Raw genomic sequence first — 27,559 nt, forward strand, 5'->3', positions numbered from 1 at the left:
CAATTATGTTAAACATGCTCGAAATGTGGAATGAAGTGTCATTATTGAAGTCCCACTTAGTGTAATCTTCCTTATTGAAGATGTGTGTAGGGAGCAATCAGTGCTGTTGTGTTATGCCTGGGATGTAGTCATGGATAAGCATTTGACAATGTGTTTTCCATCCTTTCTACTTTCAGGTTTGGATTCCCTCCCAGCGCTCAAGGATCCCTTCAACCAGGCCAGGAGCAACACTTCCTCAGGCCCCTTCACCAGATGCCCGGCGGGCCCATAGTCGACAATGTTCCACCCCAGATGAGAATGTCCCACTCTGTGGACTTTTCCAGGGGAGTCATGGGGGGCAACACCCAGATGGGGCTCCCCCAGCCCTTCCCCCCACAGGGCCTTTCTGTCCAGCAGCACAACATCATGGGTCAGCCGTTCATCGAGCTCCGCCACAGGGCCCCTCAGAACAGGATGAGGATACCCTTTGGGCATGGACCTCCCAATGTCATGGACCCCTCCAACCAGCCCCAGATACCGCCCCAGGGCTTCATGGAAGGCCAGGAGATGGGCTTCGCTGGGAACCAGGGATCCAGAATGATGGACCCCATGATGGACAGACCTTCCCAGGGATCGGTCGGTCACACACACACGTCGGCAAGTATGGAGAACCTGCACCAGCAGCAGACTGAAGTCCCGATGACCATGGGGCAGCGACAGCATCCTTCACTGAATAGGTCACTCAGCCACCCTGTCACTGGTGAGCCACTCAATGCAGCGCCATCTAGTATGCTCTTGCCTGGGTCTAGCACCGGTCAAACGGAGGAGACTCCGATACCCAGTGGAGACGGAATTGAGGAAAACATGGACGCTGAAGACTCTGCAGTAAAGGACCTTGAAGATGTGGAGGTCAAAGACCTGGTCGATCTGAACCTGAACCTGGACCCGGATGATGGCAAAGACCTTGAACTGGGACCCAATGACCTGCACCTCGACGACTTCCTCATGTCAGGGAAGTTTGACCTCATCGCCTACACGGACCCCGAACTCAACCTGGATGACAAGAAAGACATGTTCAGTGAGGAAGATCTGGACCTGGGCGACCCAATGGAGGACCACCAACAGGGCGAGACCTCAGACCTCCAGAAAGCCCTGTCGGAGAAGAGGAAAGGCAGCATGGATGGCGCAGCCACCTCGTCCCGATCCGGGGGGAAATCTGACAAACGGGAGGCCATCGAAGCGAAAGAGACCTTGGACATGTTTAAAACCGAGGATACAATCAAAACGGAGGTCAAAGATGAACACGTGCAAAACCAGGACCAGTCTCTCTGCAGTGGCCCGATGAATGACAACAGAACCATGACAAACCAAGAGGGCGCAGGGCTGTATGAGCAGCCAGGACAGACTGACTCCAGCTCAACTCCGGTCCTCTCCTGCCTTCTGATCAAAGAAAAACTTGAAAACACTGGGTTTGGCCCAAACTGCTCTCCTCACCAAGGGGACATGGCTGCCCAGGCCACCGGGCTGCACGCAAGCACCAGCATGCTGATGCTACCAAGGCAACACGCCCAAGACAACAACAGGTTCAATCCCAGCGTGGCTATGGGACATCGGGTGAGCCCCACGTTGGTTCAGAGCAGACATTCAATGGGAAAGCTCATCTCAGGGGGCAACCACAGCTTCGGGGCCTCAGCCAACCAACAGGTGGAGATGAACCTAGCCATGGTTGTAGCCGGTCAGCAGCCCACTGCCCACGGCCTGAACCCCCAGGGCCAGCAAGGCATGTTCCCCCAACAGCAGGGCCCCTCACTGGGGCAGGCCGGCCCACAGAACAGGCCTCTGCTGCTGGAAGAGCAGCCCCTCCTCCTACAGGACCTGCTGGACCAGGAGAGGCAGGAGCAGCAGCAACAGAGGCAAATGCAGGCCATGATCCGACAGCGCTCCAGCGACTCCTTCTTCCCCAATATGGGTAAGGGCATTGAACTTCAGATAGACATGTCTACTGTTTTGGTCACCCGTTTCATTTAGTCACACACATTACCAGGGTGTTGTCAGATTAGTTCTCTGGGGGTTTTGTAGTCATTTTGCTTGGTCATCCTTTTTGGTATATATGTGGAATGTTGAGCCATTTCAGTTGGAGCCTCATGCTTTATTAAAGATTTTGAGGGAAAAAAAGTACTTGGCATTTGTTCAATTGTAATTTGAGGAACAGAATGTTGGACTTCATTATTATTATTTTTTTTACAAAGAGACACTTTTGGGAGTCTTACTTCACCAGCGTTCCATCCATAATTTAGACAGGGCACTTGTTAGGGGTGGCTTTTTTTTAATGGCTTAAAAGAAGGTCAACTTGCTACGATTAAGTGGACTTCTTTATTTTTTTAGCAGACTTTGATGCCATCACGGACCCGATCATGAAGGCCAAGATGGTAGCCCTGAAGGGAATCAATAAAGTCATGGCTCAAAACAGCATGGGAATGCCCCCAATAGTCATTAACAGGTAAGACAAAAGCTCACCCTAATGCTAGCTCATTATTTGTGCTTGTGGGTAATATGTACATTCATTTAAAGGCTTTTTGTAATATTCTTTTGGTCCATCCAAAACACTATTGAGAAGCTTGGTATTGGATGGGAAATATTTAGAAGTAAATTTAATGTTCCCTAAAACAACGATCCTCTCATTTGTCTATGTGGCAGAATTCAGCAGACGCCAGGAGCACATGGACCAGATGCTGCCGCTGCTCTGCCTCAACATGTGCTTGGACAGGTAAGCATTGTGAATTAACCACTGTCTGTTTCATCTATTCTGCTAAAAAACAAGGCATCATTACCATTTGTTAATTGTTTTCGCAGGACGGGAAGTTGGCTCCACAGATGGCGAGACCAAACCCCCCAAATTTTGGACCTGGATTTGTCAGTGAGTGGACAACCCAACATTTTTTCATTTGAATTTGATCATGACATCCTTATTCACTTTAACCAAATTATTAATCATAGACCATTCTTTAGGTTTCTTCAGTATTTCATATGTTGACCACCATATCCAATCCAGGGTCATTTCGATTTCACCCTTTGGGATTTATACATACAAAGTCAAAATGACGCCTAACCCAGTCTTGTGTCTCAGACGACAGCCAGAGGAAGCAGTATGAGGAGTGGCTCCAGGAGACGCAGCAGCTGCTCCAGATGCAGCAGAAGTTTCTAGAAGATCAGATTGGGGCCCACAGGAAGTCCAAGAAGGCCCTGTCGGCCAAACAGCGGACCGCCAAAAAGGCAGGCCGGGAGTTCCCTGAGGAGGACGTTGAGCAGCTGAAGCATGTGACCGAGCAGCAGAGTGTGGTGCAGAAGCAGTTGGAGCAGGTAGCTAACTAAATGTAGCAGGAGTTAATTACCGGCATTCCATGTTGAAGGTTTTGAAAATATTGAGATCTTGGGTTTGACTTATGTTTTTTACATGACAAAATTTTACAACTTTACATAGATTTTACATACATTTTTACTTCTGTAACATGATTGGAAATTCTGAGTACCTAAATAATGTAAAGAAAGAGGAACCATATCTTAAGCCACCTGAATAGACTGATTCTCTCTGGAATCTTTGAGGGTCTATTTTAGGATTTGCCTCTAACCCTTTTGGTTTTAAGCACCGGTATCCCATCTTAAAGATTTTCTCTTGAAGTTAAACCTTTGTTGGCGGCTCTTTATCACGTCTTTCCTTTGTATTCCCGTCCCCTCAGAAATGGGAGAACACCTCAATTCTGACAATCTTAAACTTGATTATGACCTTGAACTTTTTGGGTTAAATGTCCTCCTCCTTGACAGCACACACTGAGCACACAAAGCTTAATTGCTGCAATACACCTGCTACTTTTATTTTTATTTATTTGATTTAATCTTTATTTTACTAGGCAAGTCAGTTAAGAACAAATTCTTATTTACAATGGCAAAACACCCATCACCACAACACAACAAAGAACTGCTTGTTTTATTGAGAATCAAGGGAAACATTACGCCCGAAAACAAACCTTTTGACCTTTTCTTAGCAACAAAGGGGCGACTTCGCTAATTATTTCCAACTGTTGTGACCTTTTCACTGTGGCGAGACGTGAGACTTCACTGTCGCATGAAGACCACAGGAGACAGCAGACATGATTTATTCTGTGACAATAACAGTCTACTCTGTCAACATTTTCACAAGGCTTTTTTAATAAGAGGTTTTACTAAGTAACTGCCAAAATAAAAGAAAGACCAACATAGTGTCTTAACAGGGCGTTGGGCCACCACGAGCCTCCATAACAGCTTCAATCCACCTTGACATACACTACCGTTCAAAAGTTTGGGGTCACTTAGAAATGTCCATGTCCTTGCTGCAGATACTCAACTAGTCAAAAGGCCAGTTTTATTGCTTCTTTAATCAGTACAACAGTTTTCAGCTGTGCTAACATAATTGCAAAAGGGTTTTCTAATGATCAATTAGCCTTTTAAAATGATAAACTTGAATTCACTAACACAACGTGCCATTGGAACACAGGAGTGTTGGTTGCTGCTAATGGGCCTCTGTACGCCTATGTAGATATTCCATTAAAAAAATCTGCCGTTTCCAGCTACAATAGTCATTTACAACATTAACAATGTCTACACTCTATTTCTGATCAATTTGATGTTATTTTAATGGACAAAAAATGTGCTTTTCTTTCAAAAACAAGGACATTTCTAATTGACCCCAAACTTTTGAACGGTAGTATAGATTCTACAAGTGTCTGAAAATCTATTGGAGGGATGCGACAGCATTCTTCCACAAATTCCATCAGTTGGTGTTTTGTTGATAGTGGTGGAAAACGCTGTCTACAGAATCTACAATAAGTGTTCAATTGGTTTGAGATCTGGTGACTGACACACACACACCCTTTAAACCCCCTATGCTCCTTTGAGACCCTCTTTCAAAGTCATTGAAATCTCTTCTAGCCATGGTAGACAAAATAATGGGTAACTGAGCATTTTTATGCATGACCCTAAGCTTGATGGGATGTTAATTGCTTAATTAACTCAGGAACCACACCTGTGTGGAAGCATCTGCTTTCAATAGACTTTGTATCCCTCATTTACTCAAGTGTTTCCTTTTTTGGCAGTATATTGTAAGATATTATGATAATGTTATTTACTTGGTAATGGTTCAATCTGATTTTTTTTTTGTGGGTAGGGAATTCATTGAAACATTTACTATATCACTAAGCATTCTCTAGTTCCAGGTAATTGCCAATTATATGGAGGCATAAGTAACAGAAAATAGTATTTGATCACTCTGTTCTTTCTGTGATTGCCAGGTAAATACCAATTTTAATTGGACTGGATACAAAAGTGGTGTCTAAAAATGTTTCTCAATGCCTTCTTGGACTGTGAAGAATTGGGTGGGATCCTGTCAATTTGCTCACATTTCTCTGTTTTATTTCTCTCTGGTAGATTCGGAAACAGCAGAAAGACCATGCAGAGCTGATAGAGGAGTACCGTGTCAAGCAGCAGCAGCAACGGCCTAGTCTCCAGGCTCCTATGATGCCTGGGATGCCTACTCAAGCTGCCCCTATGATGCCTGGAGCGCCCCCTATGGGCCAGCCCATGATGGGGCCCATGATGCCAATGCAGCCCCACCCCGGCCAACATAACCCTGCCCGCATTCCCAACATGCCAGGTTGGCACCCAGGGGGAGCCCAAGGACTGATGGGAGGCCCAGGTCCAAGAATTCCAGCTCACATGCCCCCACCGATGCCCCTTGCCAGCCCTGCCCAGTTGCCCCAGTTACCACCGCCCCAGTTACCACCCCAGGCCCAACTACCACCTCAGCCCCCACCCTCAGTGGTGCCTGGCGCAAAAGCTACACCAACGGGAAACGGAACAGGTGCCCAGGGAGCCAGCGGTGGAAGTGGTGGCAACAGCCTCGCTGTGAAATTTGACGACAACAACCCATTCAGCGAGGGCTTCCAGGAGCGCGAGAGGCGGGACCGCCTGAGGGAGCAGCAGGAGAGACAGCGGGTCCAGCTGATGCAGGAGGTGGAGAGGCACCGGGCCATGCAGCAGCGGCTGGAGATGGAGCAGCAAGGCCTGGGTCTGGGGCCTACTGGGCTCCCATCTGGCCCTGGAGCTACAAACCCCGGAGGGGATAGCCTGGCCCACATGCCATTCTACAGTACTGATCTGCCCCAAGACTTCATGCAACCCTCTAGGCCTCAACAACAGCAGGGGCAGCTAGGGCCCATGTACCCCGAGCAGAGCAACATGCAGCCAAGCTTCACCAGCACTGGCGGGCCACTCCCAGGTCAGGGCTTTATGCCGGATGGTGAGCGCAGGTCCATGCCTGGGAACAGGGCATTTGGTAGTCCCGAGATGGGTCCCAATTTCCGGTCCAAAATCCCCATGCTACAGGGGCTTAACTACCCCCCTGGACAGCCCCGTCCCACTGGGTTCAGAGGCCGTGGGATGATGCCTCAGGTTGGGGGCGAGGGACATGGACCCCCGTTCGGAATGGACTCATCCACTCCCCTACCTCCCAACTACCCCGGCTCAGGCCAGTCCTTGATCCAGCTCTATTCCAACATCATCCCAGAGGAGAAGGCCAAGAAGAAGAGGAACAGGAAGAAGAAGAGAGACTCTGTCGACGATGCAGACTCAGTCAAGACCCCATCCACTCCCCACTCAGACCACTGCACCCCACTGACTCCCTCCCACGTGTCTGACACCTCATCCACTCCCACCCGGAGCCTCAGCATTCCTGGAGAGCAGGATCTGTCCGATCTTTTCCTCCCTGTGGGGTCCTCGGGTTTGGCCCCCTCCTCAGAACTGGAGAGGCAGCTCTCGGGCAGCAGCTTAGCCCAGGGTGGGCTCTCCAACATGGGCTCAGAGAATGACCGGGCCTCCCTGTTTGACGAAACCCTCCAAATCAAGCTGGAGAGGATAGAGACTGAGTGCAGAGGGGCTGCGGCAGCCAACGAAGGGTCTGCCTTGGGGCATGGTCCCCGAGCCGGGGGGGTAGTGAAGGAGGAGGGAAGCGAGGGGGGGCTCTCTTCGCCCGTCCATGGCGCCAAAGGGGGCGACGCAGGGAACGAGCTGCTTAAGCACCTGCTGAAGAACAAGAGTACGCCCCCGCCGTGTGCCAGCGCCAACCAGACCCCTCCCACACAGCAGATGTCCTGCAACAGCCTTAGCTCAGAGCAGGAGGCCTCGGCAGCCCTCAAAGCCACCGCCAAGCCGGCCTCCACCACCAACAACATGGTGAGAAGGGAAAGACCACAGACACTATAATCATCACACCCATAGGATACTACATGTTCTAAAATCAAACTATTTGGGTATAAAATGCACAAAAAATTCAGTACTATTCAGTACTACATTCCTAAAGAAAGCCCTTTGTTGTGTCTATATTATTAGCTCACATAGTAGCTCACCAACCTTGCTTGTATCATTGTATTTTCCCAGACTCCCCCGCACAGTCAGCTGACAGGAAGCACAGAGCTCCTAGAACCCTCGGTTCCGGCACAGGGCAAAAGGAAGCAGCAACGCAACAAACGGACGCCCAAAAACGGGGCGGAGAAACCGCCGTCACGCTACAAGAGGAGGAAGAAGGAGGAAGAGGAGAGGCAGATCGGTTATTCCAGTACTGACAGTCTGACCCAGCTCAAACAGGTACATGTCATAGTAGTCAGACACCAAACAGTGTTGAATGTGTTGATTAACTTGTGTTTATTGAATCTGCAGTGGCGATTTTAGCATGTAAATCTTGGTGGGGCAAACTCAACAAAAAATGTTTTTATGCATGGCAGCAAAGCCACTACACAACACATGAATTGCACTATAACGGTGACAAACAGTGCCCACAAACTGTTAGGGCCATACGTAAAGCTGTCCCAACAACAGAGCTTTCTTTTCAGCACCATGTAGTGAATCCTTACCACCGCTACACCTGGCTATCAGCGGAGTCTTGTCTGGCAGCGAAACAATTAATTCAGCCTCATTTACTGCCTTTAAAAAAACATAGCTGATATGGCTGACTTGCTTAAACAAATGTGGATTCCACTGACAATTGAGATGTACAAACTATGGCATAAGGGGACGACAATAGGATAAGAGGCATTCTGTAATTTCGATTAAGATGAGTGAGCTAAGACGGACGTAGTCAATATAACTTTTTTTCAGCACTTTTGAAATGTACAGCGACAGAATTCAGGGCATGGGCCGTTAAGAGTATTATCCCTGTTTATCAAGTCAGGACCATAGGATAAATAAAAGGGCCATAATAAGCAGACCATTAAAGCTCTTACAATATTCGATGATGACATTTCTCTAAAACAGGCTTTAGGCTACATGTGCACCACCAAGTCAGAACAGTAGGCTAAATTATGAGGGGGAAAGGGACAAAATTATTAGGGTGAGGCACATGGGCTACTAACAGCTTACTACACAACATACACTTAGTATTACTTTCTTAGCTACAGTATACATATCTTCCTGGCATATTACATCATTTATGCAGCAGCATACAAGCCATTTTGCACTTACCTTGTTCTGTGCTCACTTGAACAGGAAGGTGGTGTGGCGGTCCATCTTGATGGCAAATTTTGTCATAAGTCTGGCATTCTCTGGATTTATGGTGCTTTCAAGACAACTGGGAACTAAGTTTGAATCATGACGCCAGTGATGTTCAGGTCGGAGCTCTAGAAAGAGGCCTGAGTTTCCCGACTTGGAATTCCGAGTTGGATGACCGTTCAAAACGTATTTTCCCAGTCGGAGCTCGTTTCTTTCCGAGTTCCCAGTTGTCTTGACCGCGGCAGAAGTCATGCTGGATTGACAGTATGGCCAATGTATTCAACTTTTTCTGGCCCATGGTGTTGCATGTGAATGTTTATCATTTTAAGCATGGAAAAGAGGCCCTTAAACACATACTTGGACTACACACCTTCTCCACTGAATATCAGGCTACAGTAGTGATTGATTTTCAAAGCTTGCAGTTAGCCACTGATTCCTTCCAAACATTGTTGAATTTGTGATTTCCAACTTTTTGTGTAATGTTTGTCCATTGGCTGTTTTATCTAGAATTTCTCTTGATATGACAAGGATTTACCAGTAGATTGTTGACTTGATGTTGATGACTGCTTGTCTAGCTTGCTTGCTAAGATTTTGAAAGTATGATGTTGACATGATCAGTCCAATCAATGCTACAGTAGATATGACGTTGTTTTATCTGTGGCCAATTTTTGTAATTTTTGTTTTTATTTCACCTTTATTTAACCAGGTAGGCTAGTTGAGAACAAGTTCTCATTTCAACTGTGACCTGGCCAAGATAAAGCAAAGCAGTGCGACAAAAACAACAACCCAGAGTTACACATGGGATAAACAAACGTACAGTCACCTTGACCTTGAGCCTTCTTGGATTGGCACTTCTAATGTAAATCTATGGCAGCACCCAAGGGCCTTGAATTTTCTAGCTCTCCCTGTAGATTTTGCAGTGACGTAGTGTCCCCATGAGTGACAGAACACTGAGCCAATCACGGCACAACTAGAGAACATTAACATCCCCTACGCTCCGTATTTTCCCCTGGCTGCCCCACCACCACAGAAAGCACTGAGCTAGCCTGAAACATCTGCATTTTGGAGCTGACTTACTCAAGAAAACAAAAAAAAGACAATGTTTATATGCGGCTTTATTAACTCAATGATTCATTTATTTTTACATTGTTTGCAAACTGATATGTGACGCGTATTAATGCAAAAATAACATGCAAACGCCCCACCTGCCCTTTTTTTATTAAATCTTTATTTAACTAGGCAAGTCAGTTAAAAACAAATTCATATTTTACAATGACAGCCTACCCCAGCCAAACCCTCCCCAACCCGGATGACGCTGGGCCAATTGTGTGCCGCCCTATGGGACTCCAGATCACGGCCAGTTGCGATACAGCCCGGGATCAAACCAGGGTCAGTAGTGACACCTCTAGCACTGAGATGCAGTGCCTTAGACCGCTGCGTCACTCTGGAGTCCCATAGGACGGGTCGCCACTGTGAATATGTTGATTGGCTGATTTGGTCTGGTAGTATAGCCAGGCCTAAAACAAGAGTTTTATTTAGTACAAATGTCTGTATTTTGATCATTTAAAAAAAACAACATTTGATTGATGGTGTTTAATGTTGCAACTGTGTGGTGCCGCTATGGGCAAATTAGCACTCAGGCTGCTGCTGATTTTGTAGATGAACTTGTATCTGATATCTTCCTCTGTAGTTGCTATTTTTCTGTTAACACACCTCATAAATTACTGTCATCTTAATATGTAATTAATTTAGGTTTAATTGAACGTTCCGTGGATTTTTAAACGAAGCACTCGGAATTTGTGGAAGGCATAAACAGAATATTACATGGAAAATATATAGTACTTTTTAGGTGAATAATAATAAAATAAGGAAATTGCATGTCATTCAAATTATTTTATTGTACCTTTATTTAACTAGGCAGGTCAGTTAAGAACAAATTCTTATTTACAATGACGGCCTAGGAACAGTGGGTTAACTGCCTTGTTCAGGGGCAGAACGACAGATTTGTACCTTGTCAGCTCAGGGATTCGAACTTGCAACCTTTCGATTACGAGTCCAACGCACTAGGCTACCCTGCCGCCCCAGTAGACATGAGAAGATATACCATGGGTTATGCAGCAGTGAACTATTCTGCTTTTTGTCTTGACCTCCCAAGTCTCCGTACACTTTCGATAAAATGACTTCAGTTAATAACCGTCGATAGATTTCATTCAATTTCTAATCCTGTTAAGTGCTTACCTCGAAATTCAAGCAGTGCGAAAGCCTTTGGCCTTACTAACCCTATTTCCTCTCTTCCACCACAGCAGCTCTCTCTGCTGCCCCTGATGGAGCCCCTAATGGGGGTCAACTTTGCCCACTTCCCACCCTTCGGCAGCGGGCAGCTCAACGGGGAGAACAGGCTGTCGGGCTCCTTCGGCAGCGCCTCTCTGGACGGCGTGTCAGACTACTATTCACAGCTCATCTACAAGGTGAAGAGAGCACACCCTTAGGTCAAAAGTTGTGTAGGCACATTCGTCTGTTTTTCAGGTGAAGAGTACAACAAGGTATATCATAGGAAATAGATTTAATGGAAAAGGATACCCGCACACTGTTGAATGTTCCTGTATAGTCAAACACATTTCCCTAGTTGGGTCCAGTTAAAATGTCTGCTTTGCCATTTTGTAGCAGAACAACTTGAGCAACCCACCTACCCCTCCAGCATCACTCCCACCCACGCCGCCTCCCATGGCGAGGCAGAAGATGGTCAACGGGTTCGCCACGGCCGATGACCTCGCCAGGAAAGCTGCTGTCTTGGGCGGCCATGATGGTAAAGTGACTCGTGTTAAAAATCACTTCGGAGAAGTAATGCTGTGGTAATATTGTAGCTAATATTAAAGTGATTTAAAAGTATGTTATATATATATATATATATATCAAAGAATCTTTGCTGGCATTTTAATGGCATGACACATTTCTGTGATCTGAAAATAAAAAGGACAATGCATTTTTGTTTTTCAATGGCTGAAATATGTTTGTTGTTGAATTAACATTAGTGATCAAAGGCCTGGGAGCCAAGCATCTGCCTACAGCGTTCCGGACAGAGGAAGACCTCATGGCCCATGCCATCACCCAGGGGCCCAAGACAGTGGACGTTCCCGCCTCGCTCCCCACACCACCCCATAACAACCAGGAGGAACTCAGGTGAGGACTTGCAAATCCACATTTCAATGGGATTTAGAGGCAGGATGGTTCCTACCTGGCTTCTGAATGAGTAACTATAGTAACTCACTTTGCTTCTCAGTGGAGTATTAAAGACTGACTTATATCCTGCTGTACTGCGCTGGCTCAGTGGTTGAACTAGTTTCCTTCATTCTGTGTACGTCCCAGGGGCCAGGACCACTGTGTAGACAGGGACACCCCCGACAGCTTTGTCCCCTCCTCATCCCCCGAGAGTGTAGTTGGCATGGAGATCAGCCGCTACCCCGACCTGTCAAAGGTCAAGGAGGAGCCCACCTCGCCTTGCTCCTCTCCCGTCATACCCATGCTGCCTAGCGCCAGCGGGAAAGGTAAGAATCACACATACACACCTTTCACTCCTGGCTGAAGTAGAGGTACCAATACATGGTACTTTAGAGTTATGTTGAGTTAGAAGTTTTGCTTGTTAGTAATACTAATCATTAGGTAGCCATTGTATTGGTGAGGACCTTTACGAATAATTCTCAGGCCAGGGTTATACAAGCATTTTAACTGCTGCTTTGTGTTAGTTCCTGTGTAATATTAGATTGTCTGGTTGTTTCCTTTAGGAACTGAGATAAAGCAAGAGGTCAAGACTGAACCCTCAAGCTCCTTCTTCGGGTCCCAGTTTGGACAGCCTCCATCCTGCACCAAAGCTGGCCTGGTATCCATAGAAATCACCTTGAATCCGGTCTCAGCGGAGGTGAGTGGCTAAACGCAACTGTAAACAACCCATTTTTACTATTATAGTTAAGTTTATTTCATGTTGTACACATTTGCAGCTATAGACTGAATTGCAGTGGACATAGTGAATACATACATATATGTAAATACACTACTGGTTAACCAAGCCAGACTATATACAACACATTCAAGAAAGCTATTTTCCATGATAGTCTCACGTATAGCTTCGGGCAGGCAACTAGATTCAGCCGTGGGATGATTTTTGTCGGGGGAAATAATTATAATAATTTGCACATTGCAAATTGACTACAACTAAGCCCAAAAAGAGCTTGTATTTGAAAATAATAATTTTATACCTTGATTATGTTGAGACACGATCACATGTATATATTTTTTTATTTGGGAACCGATTTCCTAAATTAAACACAGTTTTTACAGAATTCCTGGTCATTTTAGTCCAAAACAAAATAATAAAAATAGGTTTCCCCCCAAAAATACAAAAATCACTCGCGGGCCGGTTTTGGGCCGCCTGTTGCCGACCCCGGTGCTGTTGTATTGACCACCACTGGCTATAAACTTATTTGACTTCCCTGACACTTCTGGACCTGCAGAACATCCCTGGCGTTGTGGCTGCGGTGGCCGAGCTACTGTGTGTGACCGTCCCCAGCAGCTACGAGGTGACCCGCAGCCCAGAGCGCAGCTCCCTGGCCTTACTGGCTGGACTCAAGGTGCCTCAGACCCAGGGAATGGACCCCCTTCACGTATCCATGTTTCCCCAGCACCAGCAGCCCCCCACCATGAGGTCTCTGAGACCCCCCGGATCACCCAATCAGCCCAGAATTAGCCAGCAGTTTCAGCCCATTGGCCCGCCCACCAGCGCAGGTCAGTACCCACCAGCAATCCAACTTTAATCTGCTGATGGTAACAACTGATAGTGATGGAAGAAATGAGGTTTCTGGCCCACAGAGCTGGTGCCATATCTTTAAGTGAAATTATTGCACAAAAACCTATCTTACTCCATTTAAATGTATGTATTCATCACTGTCATGTTATCAACAATCAAATGGCATGCGTTCCTAGCATAACTAGGAAACTTGTTCCTAAGCTTTTCATTTTGGTTATTTCAAAACCAGATTTTTCAGTTTGTACAAGCTATTTTGGTACATTTCTTTTAGCTCAGAAAATGGCAGGCAAATAAGCACTGTGATTAAGTTATTTTCCCACCCTCAATAAAGGCAATTGGCTGTTTAGAACAGATTTTGGGCAAAAGCTGGGCATGGAAACACCAGTCTGTGTGTGAGTCAGAAACCTCTCTACTCTCAGTGGATAGTCCCATCTAGCCTCGTATTGATCATGTCTGAGATGTGAAAAGTTAATGATTGGGGAGGTTGAACCTGTTAGCTCTTTGGCTAATTTGATTGTGAAGAAGCCCTTTTGAAATAACCCCAATGCAATCACAATATCTGTCTTTCACCCAGGTGTTTTTTGTCTTGTAAAGTGTTCTGTGATGTTGATGGTCAGTCTCATTTGATTTTGTTTGTGTTTTAGGTTCAGCTGCCAGGGGGGAGGGGCCTAAACCCCAGTGGTGCTGCCACTGCAAGGTGGTGGTTCTGGGAAACGGAGTGCGCAAGTCCACCAAAGACCTAGCCTGCAGCAAACGGGTAAGCCCCAGATCAGTTGTTGCTCAACTGAAGCAAGTGTTATTACTTAATATGAACATGTTTAGTCATTTAAACTGCAAAAGCCTGAAATTAATTCCTATCGTATGAATTGTCAATTATTTTAAGTATTACCATAATACTAGTAGTGTACAGTGAACATTATCAGAGTTTTGTTGATATGGAATGAGATTTATCTAAGCCCAACAATAGTAATGAAATAAAGTAAAGCTAACTGCCGTGACGCACCATCTGATTTACCACGAGATGAGTCGAGATGGCCCGAGTTGAGCATGTAACTGCCAGGCTGTTTAAATCAGGACGTTACCTTTTGATCTTCTCCTCCTGCCAGCCCACACATATACACACACAAATTATTCAAATGTACCGACGACTTATGGAGTCAACACAAGGTCTGTGGCACCATAGGCTCTTTGATCCATAGGTGGGGTGTCTGAAGATCACTTTGAGGAGTGCAAAGGGAATAATGGGGCGGCAGGTAGCCTAGTGGTTAGACCGTTGGACTAGTAACCGAAAGGTCGAATCCCCGAGCTGACAAGGTACAAATCTGTCGTTCTGCCCCTGAACAAGGCAGTTAACCCACTGTTCCTAGGCCATCATTGTAAATAAGAATTTGTTCTTAACTGACTTGCCTAGTTGAATAGTTCAGAACAAGTGACCTGGTTCCTGGTCATTAAGGCAAAACGTTTTGCAACAGAAAACAAAAATGAGCGTTTCTTATTGGACAGGTTTAGTTGTCCTCCCCGTTTCGGAGCATTTCCTTTATTTTTGTGGCAACTGAACATGATGCTGACGTCTCTGCTTTCTGCAGGAGAGACCGAGCCTGGTCTTCTGCAGCCGCAACTGTTTTGTCCTCCACGCCGCAGCCACACAGTCCAAAGCCACAGACAGTAAGGTGTGTATCTCTAACTGGACACTTGTCTTGACTCTTCACTTTTTCTCTCTTAGCTTTTTGAGAACCTCACTGACACCAGTATAGTAGGTAGACAGACGACAAGGCAGGATTGTTACAATAGGTTGTAGATTGCATGGAGAATGAGTGGATTTATGTGTTTTTATTTTAGCGCAGTGAAATATTCTAACATGGTCTAACAATGACCACAGCTGGGCAAACAAAGATGCCATTGCTGAGAGTAATTAGCATGATACTTTTCATTGGATTCCTAATGAGTAAACTCTCTTTTGCAGCCAAACATCTCTCCTCTCTTGCCTGAGTCGTCGGTCAAAGAGAGCCCGTCTAAGGTGCTCCACAAGTATAGCAACAACATGTCCACACTGGACGTCCGCTGCCTGGCAAAGCTGCAGCCCAAAGAGTCTGCTCCCTCCAGCCCCCCTCCCATCTCCTTCCCCACAGAGAAACCTAAGCCGGACACCCTCAAGGTGACGGTCAAGCTCAAGCCAAGGCCCCGAGCAGTCCACTCTGCCAGCGGGGGTGGTGATGACATGTCGCCCCGCCACCACAAGCGCTGGAAGGGCCTGCGCTGGCGCAAGTGGAGTGTACACGTCGTGTTTCCCACTAGAGGCAGCCTACTGTCCTCTCTGCCCGGTGAGGATGAGGTGGATGAGCTGCTGAGGAAGCTGGGTGCCTCTCTGCGTCCCGATCCCCTCCCCCGGGACCTGCGGCGTTGCTGCTTTTGCCACGAGGAGGGCGATGGCATGACAGACGGACCCGCACGCCTCCTCAACCTGGACTTGGACCTGTGGGTACACCTGAACTGCGCCCTGTGGTCATCTGAGGTGTATGAGACGCAGGCGGGCGCCCTGATCAACGTGGAGCTGGCCCTGCGGCGGGGCATGGCGGTGCGCTGCACCTACTGCCAGCAGACAGGCGCCACCAGTGGCTGCCACCGGCTGCGCTGCGGCAACGCCTACCACTTCACGTGCGCGCTCAAGGCCCAGTGCACCTTCTTTAAGGACAAGACAATGCTGTGTCATCTGCACCGGCCCCGTGGCATCGGCAGTGGCGGTGACAGGGCCGTGGCGCCCGCCACTCCCCACCACGACCAGGAGCTGCGATGCTTCACAGTTTTCCGCCGCGTTTACGTGCAGCGCGACGAGGCGCGGCAGATGGCCAGCATCGTGCAGCGTGGCGAGCGCCGGCACACGTTCCGTGTGGGAAGCCTGGTGTTCCACACCGTGGGTCAGCTGCTGCCCCAGCAGATGGCTGCCTTCCACTCAGCGAACGCCATCTTCCCCGTGGGCTACCGGGCCAGCCGCATCTACTGGAGCACACGCCATGGCAACCACCGATGCCGATACCTGTGCTCGGTTGAGGAGAACGAGGGCCAGCCGGAGTTTGTGGTGCGGGTGATAGAGCAAGGCTACGATGACCTGGTGCTCACCGGCGCCTCACCCAAAGGTAAGAGGGCAGGGTGGGGTGAAAAATCGACCTGGGTCAAATACATAAGTCAAATACTTCAGGTCCACTTATGTCCAAAATGTGCAAACAATTCGAAAGCAACATCAAACTCACCTCAAATACTTTGACAAATGCATTTGCCTGGTGTAGAAACAGGGTGAAGGATTGTTAGATAAGATGGTTAGAAAACCAGCCAAAACATGGGTTAAGGTTAGATTTACACAAAGTAAAACTAGACACATCCTGATAAATGAATCTAGTAACATCTAGTTACCCTGACTGTTGAATCTCCCCTCTGTGTTGTAGGTGTATGGGACAAGATTCTGGAGCCTGTGGCTGACCGGCGTAATGAATCAGGAACTCTAAAACTGTTCCCCGTCTACCTGAAGGGAGAGGACCTGTTTGGATTCACCGTCACCGCCGTCACCAGGATCGTAGAATCGGTAAGAGCAGAGATGGCAAGAGAGAGTAAAATGAATAGTCTGAGAGAGTTGAACGTTTTAGGTGGGTGTACAGTATAGCAGTTTGGTTTTGTCTTTTGAATTGGTTTGGGCTCATTTTTTACACTTTTGTTAAAAGCTCCAATGCAAAATAACTTCAACTCCATTAAGTGCTTTAAAGTAAAAGGCTTTCCATATGCACTCTAAGTACTTTGATGAAAGGTTCTCCATCAAACACACTTTAGTTGTATCTGACTTTGCAGTTGATTATGAAAACACTTTTTCAATCTAAGGTTAAGTGGTGTAAGAGGATGTATTTTTTAAACTCCCTGTAGGAAAAACAGTTCAATAAATCCACTCATGTATCTTCATGGAAACCTGAAATGTACTATTGAGTGTTTAAAGTAAGATGAATACTTAATTGCAGCTTGTAATTAACAACTATTGGTTATTATTGACCCATTTTAATGGATTGAACTGCTTGAAAATGTAAAATAATATACACTGCTCAAAAAAATAAAGGGAACACTAAAACAACACAATGTAACTCCAAGTCAATCACACTTCTGTGAAATCAAACTGTCCAGTTAGGAAGCAACACTGATTGACATTAAATTTCACATGCTGTTGTGCAAATGGAATAGACAACAGGTGGAAATTATAGGCAATTAGCAAGACACCCCCAATAAAGGAGTGGTTCTGCAGGTAGGGACCACAGACCACTTCTCAGTTCCTATGCTTCCTGGCTGATGTTTTGGTCACTTTTGAATGCTGGCGGTGCTTTCACTCTAGTGGTAGCATGAGACGGAGTCTACAACCCACACAAGTGGCTCAGGTAGTGCAGCTCATCCAGGATGGCACATCAATGCGAGCTGTGGCAAGAAGGTTTGCTGTGTCTGTCAGCGTAGTGTCCAGAGCATGGAGGCGCTACCAGGAGACAGGCCAGTACATCAGGAGACGTGGAGGAGGCCGTAGTAGGGCAACAACCCAGTAGCAGGACCGCTACCTCCGCCTTTGTGCTAGGAGGAGCAGGAGAAGCACTGCCAGAGCCCTGCAAAATGACCTCCAGCAGGCCACAAATGTGCATGTGTCTGCTCAAACGGTCAGAAACAGACTCCATGAGGGTGGTATGAGGGCCCGACATCCACAGGTGGGGGTTGTGCTTACAGCCCAACACCGTGCAGGACGTTTGGCATTTGCCAGAGAACACCAAGATTGGCAAATTCGCCACTGGCGCCCTGTGCTCTTCACAGATGAAAGCAGGTTCACACTGAGCACATGACAGACGCCGTGGAGAATGTTCTGCTGCCTGCAACATCCTCCAGCATGACCGGTTTGGCGGTGGGTCAGTCATGGTGTGGGGTGGCATTTCTTTGGGGGGCCACACAGCCCTCCATGTGCTCGCCAGAGGTAGCCTAACTGCCATTAGGTACCGAGATGAGATCCTCAGACCCCTTGTGAGACCATATGCTGGTGCGGTTGGCCCTGGGTTCCTCCTAATGCAAGACAATGCTAGACCTCATGTGGCTGGAGTGTGTCAGCAGTTCCTGCAAGAGGAAGGCATTGATGCTATGGACTGGCCCGCCCGTTCCCCAGACCTGAATCCAATTGAGCACATCTGGGACATCATGTCTCGCTCCATCCACCAACGCCACGTTGCACCACAGACTGTCCAGGAGTTGGCGGATGCTTTAGTCCAGGTCTGGGAGGAGAACCCTCAGGAGACCATCCGCCACCTCATCAGGAGCATGCCCAGGCGTTGTAGGGAGGTCATACAGGCACGTTGAGGCCACACATACTACTGAGCCTCATTTTGACTTGTTTTAAGGACATTACATCAAAGTTGGATCAGCCTGTAGTGTGGTTTTCCACTTTAATTTTGAGTGTGACTCCAAATCCAGACCTCCATGGGTTGATAAATTGGATTTCCATTGATTATTTTTGTGTGATTTTGTTGTCAGCACATTCAACTATGTAAAGAAAAAAGTATTTAATAAGATTATTTCTTTCATTCAGATCTAGGATGTGTTGTTTAAGTGTTCCCTTTATTTTTTTGAGCAGTATATATTTGTGTGTGTGTGTGTGCAGCTCCCTGGAGTGGAAGCCTGTGACAGATATACTTTCCGGTTCGGACGCAACCCTCTCATGGAGCTCCCCTTGGCCATAAACCCAAGTGGCAGTGCCCGCTCAGAACCCAAGGCCTGCAGCCATGTCAAGAGGTTGGTGTTAAGGTATTCTGTGTCATTTTACACTTAAGTTCCTGCCATGTTTGTTTTGGTTGATCACTGTTTTATCTCTGCAACACATTGTCTTTGTTCCATCCACAACAAGGTGTTCGCTCTCTCTAATTCAGTATCCTCTTTCTTTATGCATGTTCTTCCTTATACTTTAACTTCACTGCTGCATACTTGGAAGTCAAAATCTTTAAGCTTTAATTTGTTTAAATCACTGGACAACTCAGTAACAAAAGATAACTGGCTTCCCTCATCACTGTTTTCTTGAAATAGTCATCCTTCAATGTCACATCTGTTTTCAGTCAGCATTGTACATCTTGCTGTCTTAGTGCCCTGGTGACACATAAGTGACACATTAGCGCTATAATGACACATTCGCTGTAAAATAATGCTGATGTTAAACATCCTGGGTTCCTGGAATGGTATATCTGCTCCCAGCCACACATTTAACTGCCTTTCCACCCCAATAACTCTGGCTTGCTTCTCGTTTGGTGGAACACCGCTTTCCCCGGAGGACCAAAATGAAGCCTATTCCTGGACCTTTAAATGGAGATTATCCATTGGCCGTGTCTGTTAGTCCAGAAAACCACCATAATGCAGTCCCACTTGCCATCGATGTCATACGTGCATAGAAATAGAATAAGTAGAATGGTAGTACTGTGTTTCTATTTCGATGGTCATATGCTACTTCCTGCGGGAATGCTTCAGGGTGTTGTATGTTTTGGCTCCTCCTCTTCCCATAGACCTCACACTTTGTCCAGCACCGGCATCGTCTCCTCTAAGTCCATGCAGACGGTTGGCAGCGTGGGTGTGGTGGAAGCACCGGAAGAGGTGATCCCCAAGCAGTTTGCATCCGTCCCCTTCCAGTACCGACGCATGAAAGCTGAGTGGAAGAGCAACGTGTACCTGGCGCGCTCCCGCATTCAGGTGGGCACCTCTGCACTGTGCTAGGGCTACATGCAGACTCTACTCAGGCCCTGATGCACATTCAATATAATTGCCTAACTTATTCAGGCACAGAAGTATCTCAATCCATTTTGCTTGATGCACATTGATTGAATTCAATGGTTGCTTTTGTGGTAAGTAAGTACAAGTTACCTGTTGGCTTATGAGGGCATGACTGATATGGCATCATTTGATATCATTCATAGTGGTGGTTTGCTTTCAGATTCATTGAGTTCAGTGTTTGAGGTATTGACCCTCTCTGTCCTGGCAGGGGTTGGGTCTGTACGCCGCCAGGGACATTGAGTCCCACACCATGGTGATTGAATACATTGGTACCCTCATTCGCAACGAGGTCGCCAACCGAATGGAGAAGATGTACGAATCCCAGGTGAGTTCATATGTTTGCCCCAAGACTAAATATCATCCCCCTTCATATCTGGCCTCTTAACATCTACATGATAGAAGAATGACAATGTTGTATCTTCCATGTTATTCCCTTGCTGTGGTGCAGAACCGTGGAGTCTACATGTTCCGCCTGGACAGTGAGCATGTTGTCGATGCCACCATCACTGGCGGACCAGCAAGGTAAGAGTTTCCTACGTTCAGAATACATCATTTCACCTTACTTGTGTTACATTTCAACGCTGTGTAAATGTGTCGCTAGCATGTAGGAAAGTCGTTTACCTTTGGCATCGTCCTCAGATACATCAACCACTCCTGCGCCCCCAACTGCATCGCCGAGGCCGTGAGCTTGGAGAGAGGCGACAAGATCGTCATCAGCTCTTGCCGCAATATCCAGAGAGGAGAAGAGGTAAGATATCCTCCTTTCATTAGCAATATACCTCGTTATTGAAAGTAGAGACTGGAGACACATTGCACTGTGGCTAGTGGCTACCTCAGCCATGTAGCATCAGCTAATGTTTAAGAATGGTCTCGTCGTATCAAGCATGCATAGAATTGTGCATCGTTTTTGTCATTGAAGTAATGATCTGATTTCCCTCTCTCTCTCAGCTGTGCTATGACTACAAATTTGACCTGGAGGACGACCAGCATAAGATCCCTTGTCACTGTGGTGCGGTTAATTGCCGGAAATGGATGAACTAGAACAGGGACAGTTGGGGCAAAATACAGGCTACAACACTTCCAAATTATGGCGTGCACACACACATTCCTTATCTTTTTCTATGCTTGTTGGTTCATCAGCCGAAAAACGTTGTATTACTTAAACAAAGACAACTTATCAGGGCAAGACACTGACCGCAGAACTGTTAGAGAAGACTAAAGAGGGAAGGAGCATCGCAGGCACGAAGACAATTCTTTTTATGAGGCTGAGAACTGAGTCTTTCACTATATATAGTAGTGGGTAAATGGATTAGGGGAGGGTGTTTTTTTTAACTATATATAGTAGTGGGTAAATGGATTAGGGGAGGGTGTTTTTTTAACTATATATAGTAGTGGGTAAATGGATTAGGGGAGGGTGTTTTTTTAACTATATATAGTAGTGGGTAAATGGATTAGGGGAGGGTGTTTTTTTAACTATATATAGTAGTGGGTAAATGGATTAGGGGAGGGTGTTTTTTAACTATATATAGTAGTGGGTAAATGGATTAGGGGAGGGTGTTTTTTTAACTATATATAGTAGTGGGTAAATGGATTAGGGGAGGGTGTTTTTTTAACTATATATAGTAGTGGGTAAATGGATTAGGGGAGGGTGTTTTTTAACTATATATAGTAGTGGGTAAATGGATTAGGGGAGGGTGTTTTTTAACTATATATAGTAGTGGGTAAATGGATTAGGGGAGGGTGTTTTTTAACTATATATAGTAGTGGGTAAATGGATTAGGGGAGGGTGTTTTTTAACTATATATAGTAGTGGGTAAATGGATTAGGGGAGGGTGTTTTTTTAACTATATATAGTAGTGGGTAAATGGATTAGGGGAGGGTGTTTTTTTAACTATATATAGTAGTGGGTAAATGGATTAGGGGAGGGTGTTTTGGGGTAGAATTCACCAGTTCACCAGGAGAGTTTTGTGCTGGCCACCGCCTTATTTAGTTATTGAGGCAGGTCCTCTGGATTATGAAATATATATATATACAGAAATGTAGACACCACTGAACAAGGAATGTACAGAGAAGACTTCCTTAGGGACAAAGCTAAGGGATTATTAACTTGCACTAAAACAAATTTAGTCGAAAATACTTGATTCCATGAGTCAGTTTTTTTCCTTTTATGTAAAATACGAGAATTTTTGTATTTATTATTGAATCGCCGGCGAACTGCTGCCCAGGTTTTCAGTCTGATCAGAACGTGTTACTTTATACAAAGTGTAAATAGTCAATTAAGTAAACAATTGACCAAATGCTACCATAACTACATCATGGCTGTATACATTTTTTTGGACAAAAGTATTTAAGAAGGATGTCATATCATTCTAAGAGTTTGTGTTGTATAAAACTGTACAGAATGTGTAAAAAAAAAAAAAATCTAGAGTATTTTTGTTGTATTTAGAATTAAGTTGCGTTGTCAAATTCTGACCACTTGAAGAATATGCGTTTCATTTTCCTTAGGACAATTTCTGTTTGCATTGACACACGCAATCAAAGAGAGCACCAATCACATTGAGACGACTGAAATCCTAACCCTAGTTAATCTAACTTGAATGTAGAATTAGAGAGAACTGTGAATTTAAGGTTGGAAGCCACCCATACCATCAGTTAGCTTCTTTAACTGTATGTGTACAGCAGTCACTCTGAGATTCACCTCATGCAGATAATGCTGTGCTTGGGGGAAAAATGCCTTTTACTTGCCAGTTGCAGGAGACTCAATTATGCTTTTCACATAAAATATTTTGTTTTTTGTTTACATTTCTTAAACATTCTGTTTAGTGCTGGCTAGTTGAGAAAAAAATATGTTACTGTATGATGTTTTTGATTTCTTTACACTCAATCACGAAAATTGGAATCTGGTACTAGCATTTCGTTGACCAGTTTGAAATGAAGTTTTCATTTGTGTGCACAACTTAAGTGAACTGTACAAAAGTTGGTATATTCAGTCTCGTTGTAATAAACAGTACATGGCATGATGTCTTTTTAAACTTTCAGAAGAATCAATTGTATATAATTTTCCATAATGGTTAATGAAATTTGTTTCTTGGATATTTTCTCCTCTTGTACAATATTCAGACCTCTTTAATAGTGTCTCTTTTCTTTGTCCTGTATAGTAATGTCTAAAAAGCCTTTTTGAAGTATACAGCGTGTGATGGGGTTTGGAATCAGAATCATTTACAAAAAATAAAATATTTTACATCTTACATTTTTGCTACTTTTCTCTGTGGGGGGTAAATGGATGACCATTTTAATAAGCGTCTGACAAAGAATTTTAATCAATTGCAAATTAGTCAAGGGATGTTCATACTTCAAATACACATTTAGTTGGTTGCCTCATTGCAAAAGAGAATAACTAATACAAAACTGCACCACATAACTTAAGAAATTACATTTGGATAAGGGAAAAAACTAGAACTCAAATCATGTTCAACCATCATAGCACAGTGCAGACCAGACCGTGAGTATGGATGATTTTGCTAGTATTGTGGGCATGACCCAAGACCGCTACATACTGTAGGAAATTCCATTTCTATTTACGTAGACTGCACACACTATCCATCACTTGGTCAATATACCTGATGTAGAGCTAACACAGTGTAGCCTTATCAATACAGTTTTAAAGAAGTTGCCTTGCACATTTCAAGGGCATGAAAAATACATAACTTCAAAAACAAACTCCAGTGATCAGAAAGAGATACTCCCAAAGAAATGTGTCAACTAAATAACATGCAGTACTGTATGTCATAGCAATTAATATCAGATTGTAATAAGTACAGAATAAAATGCAATTTAACTCTAAAACCCTCTAATACTGGCAGTCCATTGTTCTTAGTAAACACTTGTTTGGGACTTATACAAGATTAAACGTTTCTCTGAATTTTCTAATGCAAGAGTGCTGTGCAAATTGGATACAATTAAAAATAATTTGCATGATGCATTGTAAAAAATATCTAAAACAGGACATGGAATACTAATTTTCAAGAGGGGAAGTCGGGTATATGAATGACTACAGTACATATAGCGTACCCACTTAGAGCTCCATACTTTGTGCACGTCAGGCCGGAAGCAGTTCTGAAGACAAACAGCATTAGTTTTCTCCAAGTCTTCAAGAACACAGTCCGTATAATTAGTTCCATCCCTCTCTTGCTTAGTTGTAGCAGCATGCAGTACTCCCCCCATCCAGAGGGGGGGGGCAGTCAGCGTCTGGTATGTAACTAGTTGTGGGGTATCAACATCAGCCCTCTAACTGCCACTGCTGGGACTGAGAGCCGTTGCAGATTGCCGTGGCAACATATCCCTTGGGGCTGATTGGGTCGACCACGGCCAGGCATTGGCCCACTGAGACTTGATACAGCCGGTTGCTTTTCTGGAGAGGGTTGGAGGAAGACAGGGCCATGTGTTACATACAGAATTGGGGTAGAGTAGGAAGACAGGGCCATATGTTGCATACCCTGCCTTCAGAAAGTACACTATATATACAAAAGTATGTGGGCTATTTCAGCTACATCCATTGCTGACAGGTGAATAAAAATCGCTGGCACAGCCATGCAATCTCCACAGATCAACAGATTGGCCCGTACTGAAGCGCTCAGTGACATTCAACGTGGGACCATCTTACTGTAGGTTGCCAACTTTCCAACAAACACCTACCTGCCCGAATGCAATGCCAACTGTAAAGTTTGGTGGAGGAGGAATAATGGTCTGGGGCTGTTATCCATGGTTCCGGCTAGGCCCCTTAGTTCCAGTAAAGGGAAATCTTAATGCTACAGTGTACAATGACATTCTAGATGATTCAGTGCTTCCTATTTTGTGGCAACAATTTGGGGAAGGCCCTTTCCTGTTTCAGCATTACAATGCCCCAGTGCACAAAGCGAGATCCATACAGAAATGGTTTGTCAAGATCAGTGTGGAAGAACTTGACTGGCCTGCACAGAGCCCAATCCTCAACCCCATTGAACACCTTTGGGATGAATTGCAACGCCGACTGCGAGCCAGGCCTAATCGCCCAACATCACTAATGCTCTTGTGGTTGAATGGAAGCAAGTCCATGCAGCAATGTTCCAACATCTAGTGGAAAGCCTTCCCAGAAGAGTGGAGGCTGTAATCACAGCAAAGTGGGGGACCAACGCCATATTAATGCAAATGATTTTGAAATTAGATGTTCAATGAGCAGGTGTCCACATGGTCATGTAGTGTAGTCACACCCCTCAATTTATTTTTTTCTCCACATTTTGTGTTTCAAGGTGGGATTAAAATAGATTTGTCATTTTTTGTCAAAGATCTACAGAAAATACTCTGCCAAAAAGGAGGAAAAATTTGAACATTAGTTTAAATTATTTATATATATATAATTTAAACTAATCTTGATTACATAAGTATTCAACCCCGAGTCAATACAAGTTAGAATCACCTTTGGCAGCAATTACAGCTGAGCATTTTTGGGTAAGTCTAAACGCTTTGCACATTTATTTTTTACATTTTTCAAGCTCTGTCAAATTGGTTGTTGATCATTGCTAGACAGCCATTTTAAAGCAGATTTAAGTCAAAACTGTAACTAGGCCACTCAGGAACATTCAATGTCATCTTGGTAAACTCCAGTGTATAGGCCTTGTGTTTTAGGTTTCTGTCCTGCTGAAAGGTGAATTTGTCTGTGTCTGTTGGAAAGCAGACTGAACCCGTTTTTACTCTAGGACTTTGCCTGTGCTCTATTCAGTTTATTTTTATCCTAAAAAACTCCCAGTCCTTGGCGATGACAAGCATAATCATAACATGATGCAGCCACCACCATGCTTGAAAATATGAATAGTGGTACTCAGTGATATGTTGTTGGATTTGCATTCAGGACATACAATTAATTAATAACTTCATCATGCTCAAAGGGATATTCAATGTCTGCTTTTTTTTATCTATCTACCAATAGGTGCCCTTCTTTGCGAGGCATTCAAAACCTCCCTGGTCTTTGTGGTTGAAATTCACTGCTCAAATGAGGGACCCTACAGATAATTAATTGTATGTGTGTGGTACAGAGATGAGGTAGTCATTCAAAAATCACATTGAGCACTCAGTGAGTGCATGTGACTTTACTGCTTCACTTATTTAGGCTTGCCATAAAAGGGTTGACTACATTTCAGCTTTTCATTAATTTGTAAAAACATAATTCCACTTTGACATTATGGGGTATTGTGTGTAGGCCAGTGACAAAAAAAGAATAATCTAAATTTAATCCATTTTAAATTCAGCCTCTAACGACAAAATGTCAAGGGGTGTGAATACTTTCTGAAGGCACTGTACAGAATGGAGGGAGAGGATAGAGACTATCTACTGCGCCTAATAAAGGAGCCCACTGGCGGTGGTTGAATAGAAGTGATTCCATCTCGTCATCACCATCATGATGCCCCGTGGTACCAGCTGTATACACCAGTTAAATGCCACAGTAATACTGAACTGTATTAGTCATATCAGTACTGGTTTGATGATGGTAGCAGTCATTGCAACAGTTGCTATAGCCCTATTTGCTTCTATAGATGGGTCAGCTGACGTCAGGAAAACGATGCGCACGCTTCAATGGGACAGAAGCCTGTTGTGATTCTGGATGGCCAGAAAGCTAGCAACAATGACAAGAAGCTGCCATGTCGTAGGTGACTCATTTCAACTAGTTTTATCTTGTTCTTGCTACCATGTTTTGACTGATGTCACGTCTCTGCTAATATGGCTAACCAACAACAGTAACGATGTATTTGAGAGCCAACAAGTGCAAATGTACTTATGTTTTCAATAAGCAAAATATAGTTTACATGTTGTCAACAATCCAAGCCCCCAGTAGTTGCGCGTGTGTCAGTTGTTGCTAAACAACCAACCCGTCTTTTATATACAGATATGGGGCTGATTTGTGGATTCAGCATCAGTGTGGGGGCTCTAGCTAACTCACCCCCAGGGTCCACTGCTGGGAGCCCCCTGAGCCGTGACACTTCATGAGGCGGGGTGGGTCTGACGAGCGGATCTCCGACATGTCCAGACACAGCAGGCCGGCTAGGATCAACTCGTGCTCCTCATCATAGGCCCACTCCTGGGGAGGAGGAAGAGGGAGGGAGGTTAGGGAGAGAAAGAAGAAGTATATACTGTATAAGGAAACCATGTCACGTGGTACAGACCCGAGTGAGGAATGTAAATTAATTAAAAAATGCCTTTATTCCATATCCAATAGACTGTATGGAATAAACCAGAATTTAAACTTTACCTACTCCCAATATTTATGACAAAAACGTTTCACGCCTCATTTGTCAGTAGACGACTTTACAAACAACCGTTCACAACAGAAGTTGTTGACCTCATCGTGTACCCAAG

The 27,559-nt window shown here is 45.1% G+C and overlaps 2 protein-coding genes across 21 annotated transcripts in view; one reads left to right on the plus strand and one right to left on the minus strand.

Moving 5' to 3' along the window:
* The window catches only part of LOC106579599 (histone-lysine N-methyltransferase 2C), a 373,485-nt gene extending 350,067 nt beyond the window's left edge, over positions 1-23,418 (plus strand). For 12 of the 18 annotated variants that reach the window (XM_014159658.2, XM_014159668.2, XM_014159670.2 and 9 more), the window contains 23 exons: positions 177-1,948; positions 2,365-2,479; positions 2,677-2,746; positions 2,833-2,896; positions 3,107-3,339; positions 5,440-7,242; positions 7,447-7,653; positions 10,857-11,021; positions 11,218-11,359; positions 11,586-11,733; positions 11,920-12,098; positions 12,336-12,469; positions 13,062-13,332; positions 13,999-14,111; positions 14,941-15,024; positions 15,318-16,488; positions 16,795-16,931; positions 19,017-19,159; positions 19,906-20,089; positions 20,379-20,495; positions 20,619-20,692; positions 20,810-20,918; positions 21,119-23,418. In XM_014159658.2, coding sequence (XP_014015133.2) covers positions 177-1,948; positions 2,365-2,479; positions 2,677-2,746; positions 2,833-2,896; positions 3,107-3,339; positions 5,440-7,242; positions 7,447-7,653; positions 10,857-11,021; positions 11,218-11,359; positions 11,586-11,733; positions 11,920-12,098; positions 12,336-12,469; positions 13,062-13,332; positions 13,999-14,111; positions 14,941-15,024; positions 15,318-16,488; positions 16,795-16,931; positions 19,017-19,159; positions 19,906-20,089; positions 20,379-20,495; positions 20,619-20,692; positions 20,810-20,918; positions 21,119-21,211 — 7,528 coding nt within the window. In that variant the 3' untranslated portion in view covers positions 21,212-23,418. The remainder of the gene's footprint in view (positions 1-176; positions 1,949-2,364; positions 2,480-2,676; positions 2,747-2,832; positions 2,897-3,106; positions 3,340-5,439; positions 7,243-7,446; positions 7,654-10,856; positions 11,022-11,217; positions 11,360-11,585; positions 11,734-11,919; positions 12,099-12,335; positions 12,470-13,061; positions 13,333-13,998; positions 14,112-14,940; positions 15,025-15,317; positions 16,489-16,794; positions 16,932-19,016; positions 19,160-19,905; positions 20,090-20,378; positions 20,496-20,618; positions 20,693-20,809; positions 20,919-21,118) is intronic. The other 6 variants (XM_014159676.2, XM_014159660.2, XM_045702710.1 and 3 more) reach the window with 5 other exon arrangements.
* Positions 23,419-23,466: 48 nt separating this feature from the next.
* The window catches only part of LOC106579603 (polypeptide N-acetylgalactosaminyltransferase 11), a 52,271-nt gene continuing 48,178 nt past the window's right edge, over positions 23,467-27,559 (minus strand). For all 3 annotated transcript variants that reach the window (XM_014159680.2, XM_045702714.1, XM_014159679.2), the window contains 2 exons: positions 27,144-27,281; positions 23,467-24,581 (listed from right to left, as the gene is read on the minus strand). In XM_014159680.2, coding sequence (XP_014015155.1) covers positions 24,450-24,581; positions 27,144-27,281 — 270 coding nt within the window. In that variant the 3' untranslated portion in view covers positions 23,467-24,449. The remainder of the gene's footprint in view (positions 24,582-27,143; positions 27,282-27,559) is intronic.

This window comes from Salmo salar, chromosome ssa19 (assembly GCF_905237065.1).
Source record: "Salmo salar chromosome ssa19, Ssal_v3.1, whole genome shotgun sequence".
Taxonomy (NCBI): Eukaryota; Metazoa; Chordata; class Actinopteri; order Salmoniformes; family Salmonidae; genus Salmo; species Salmo salar.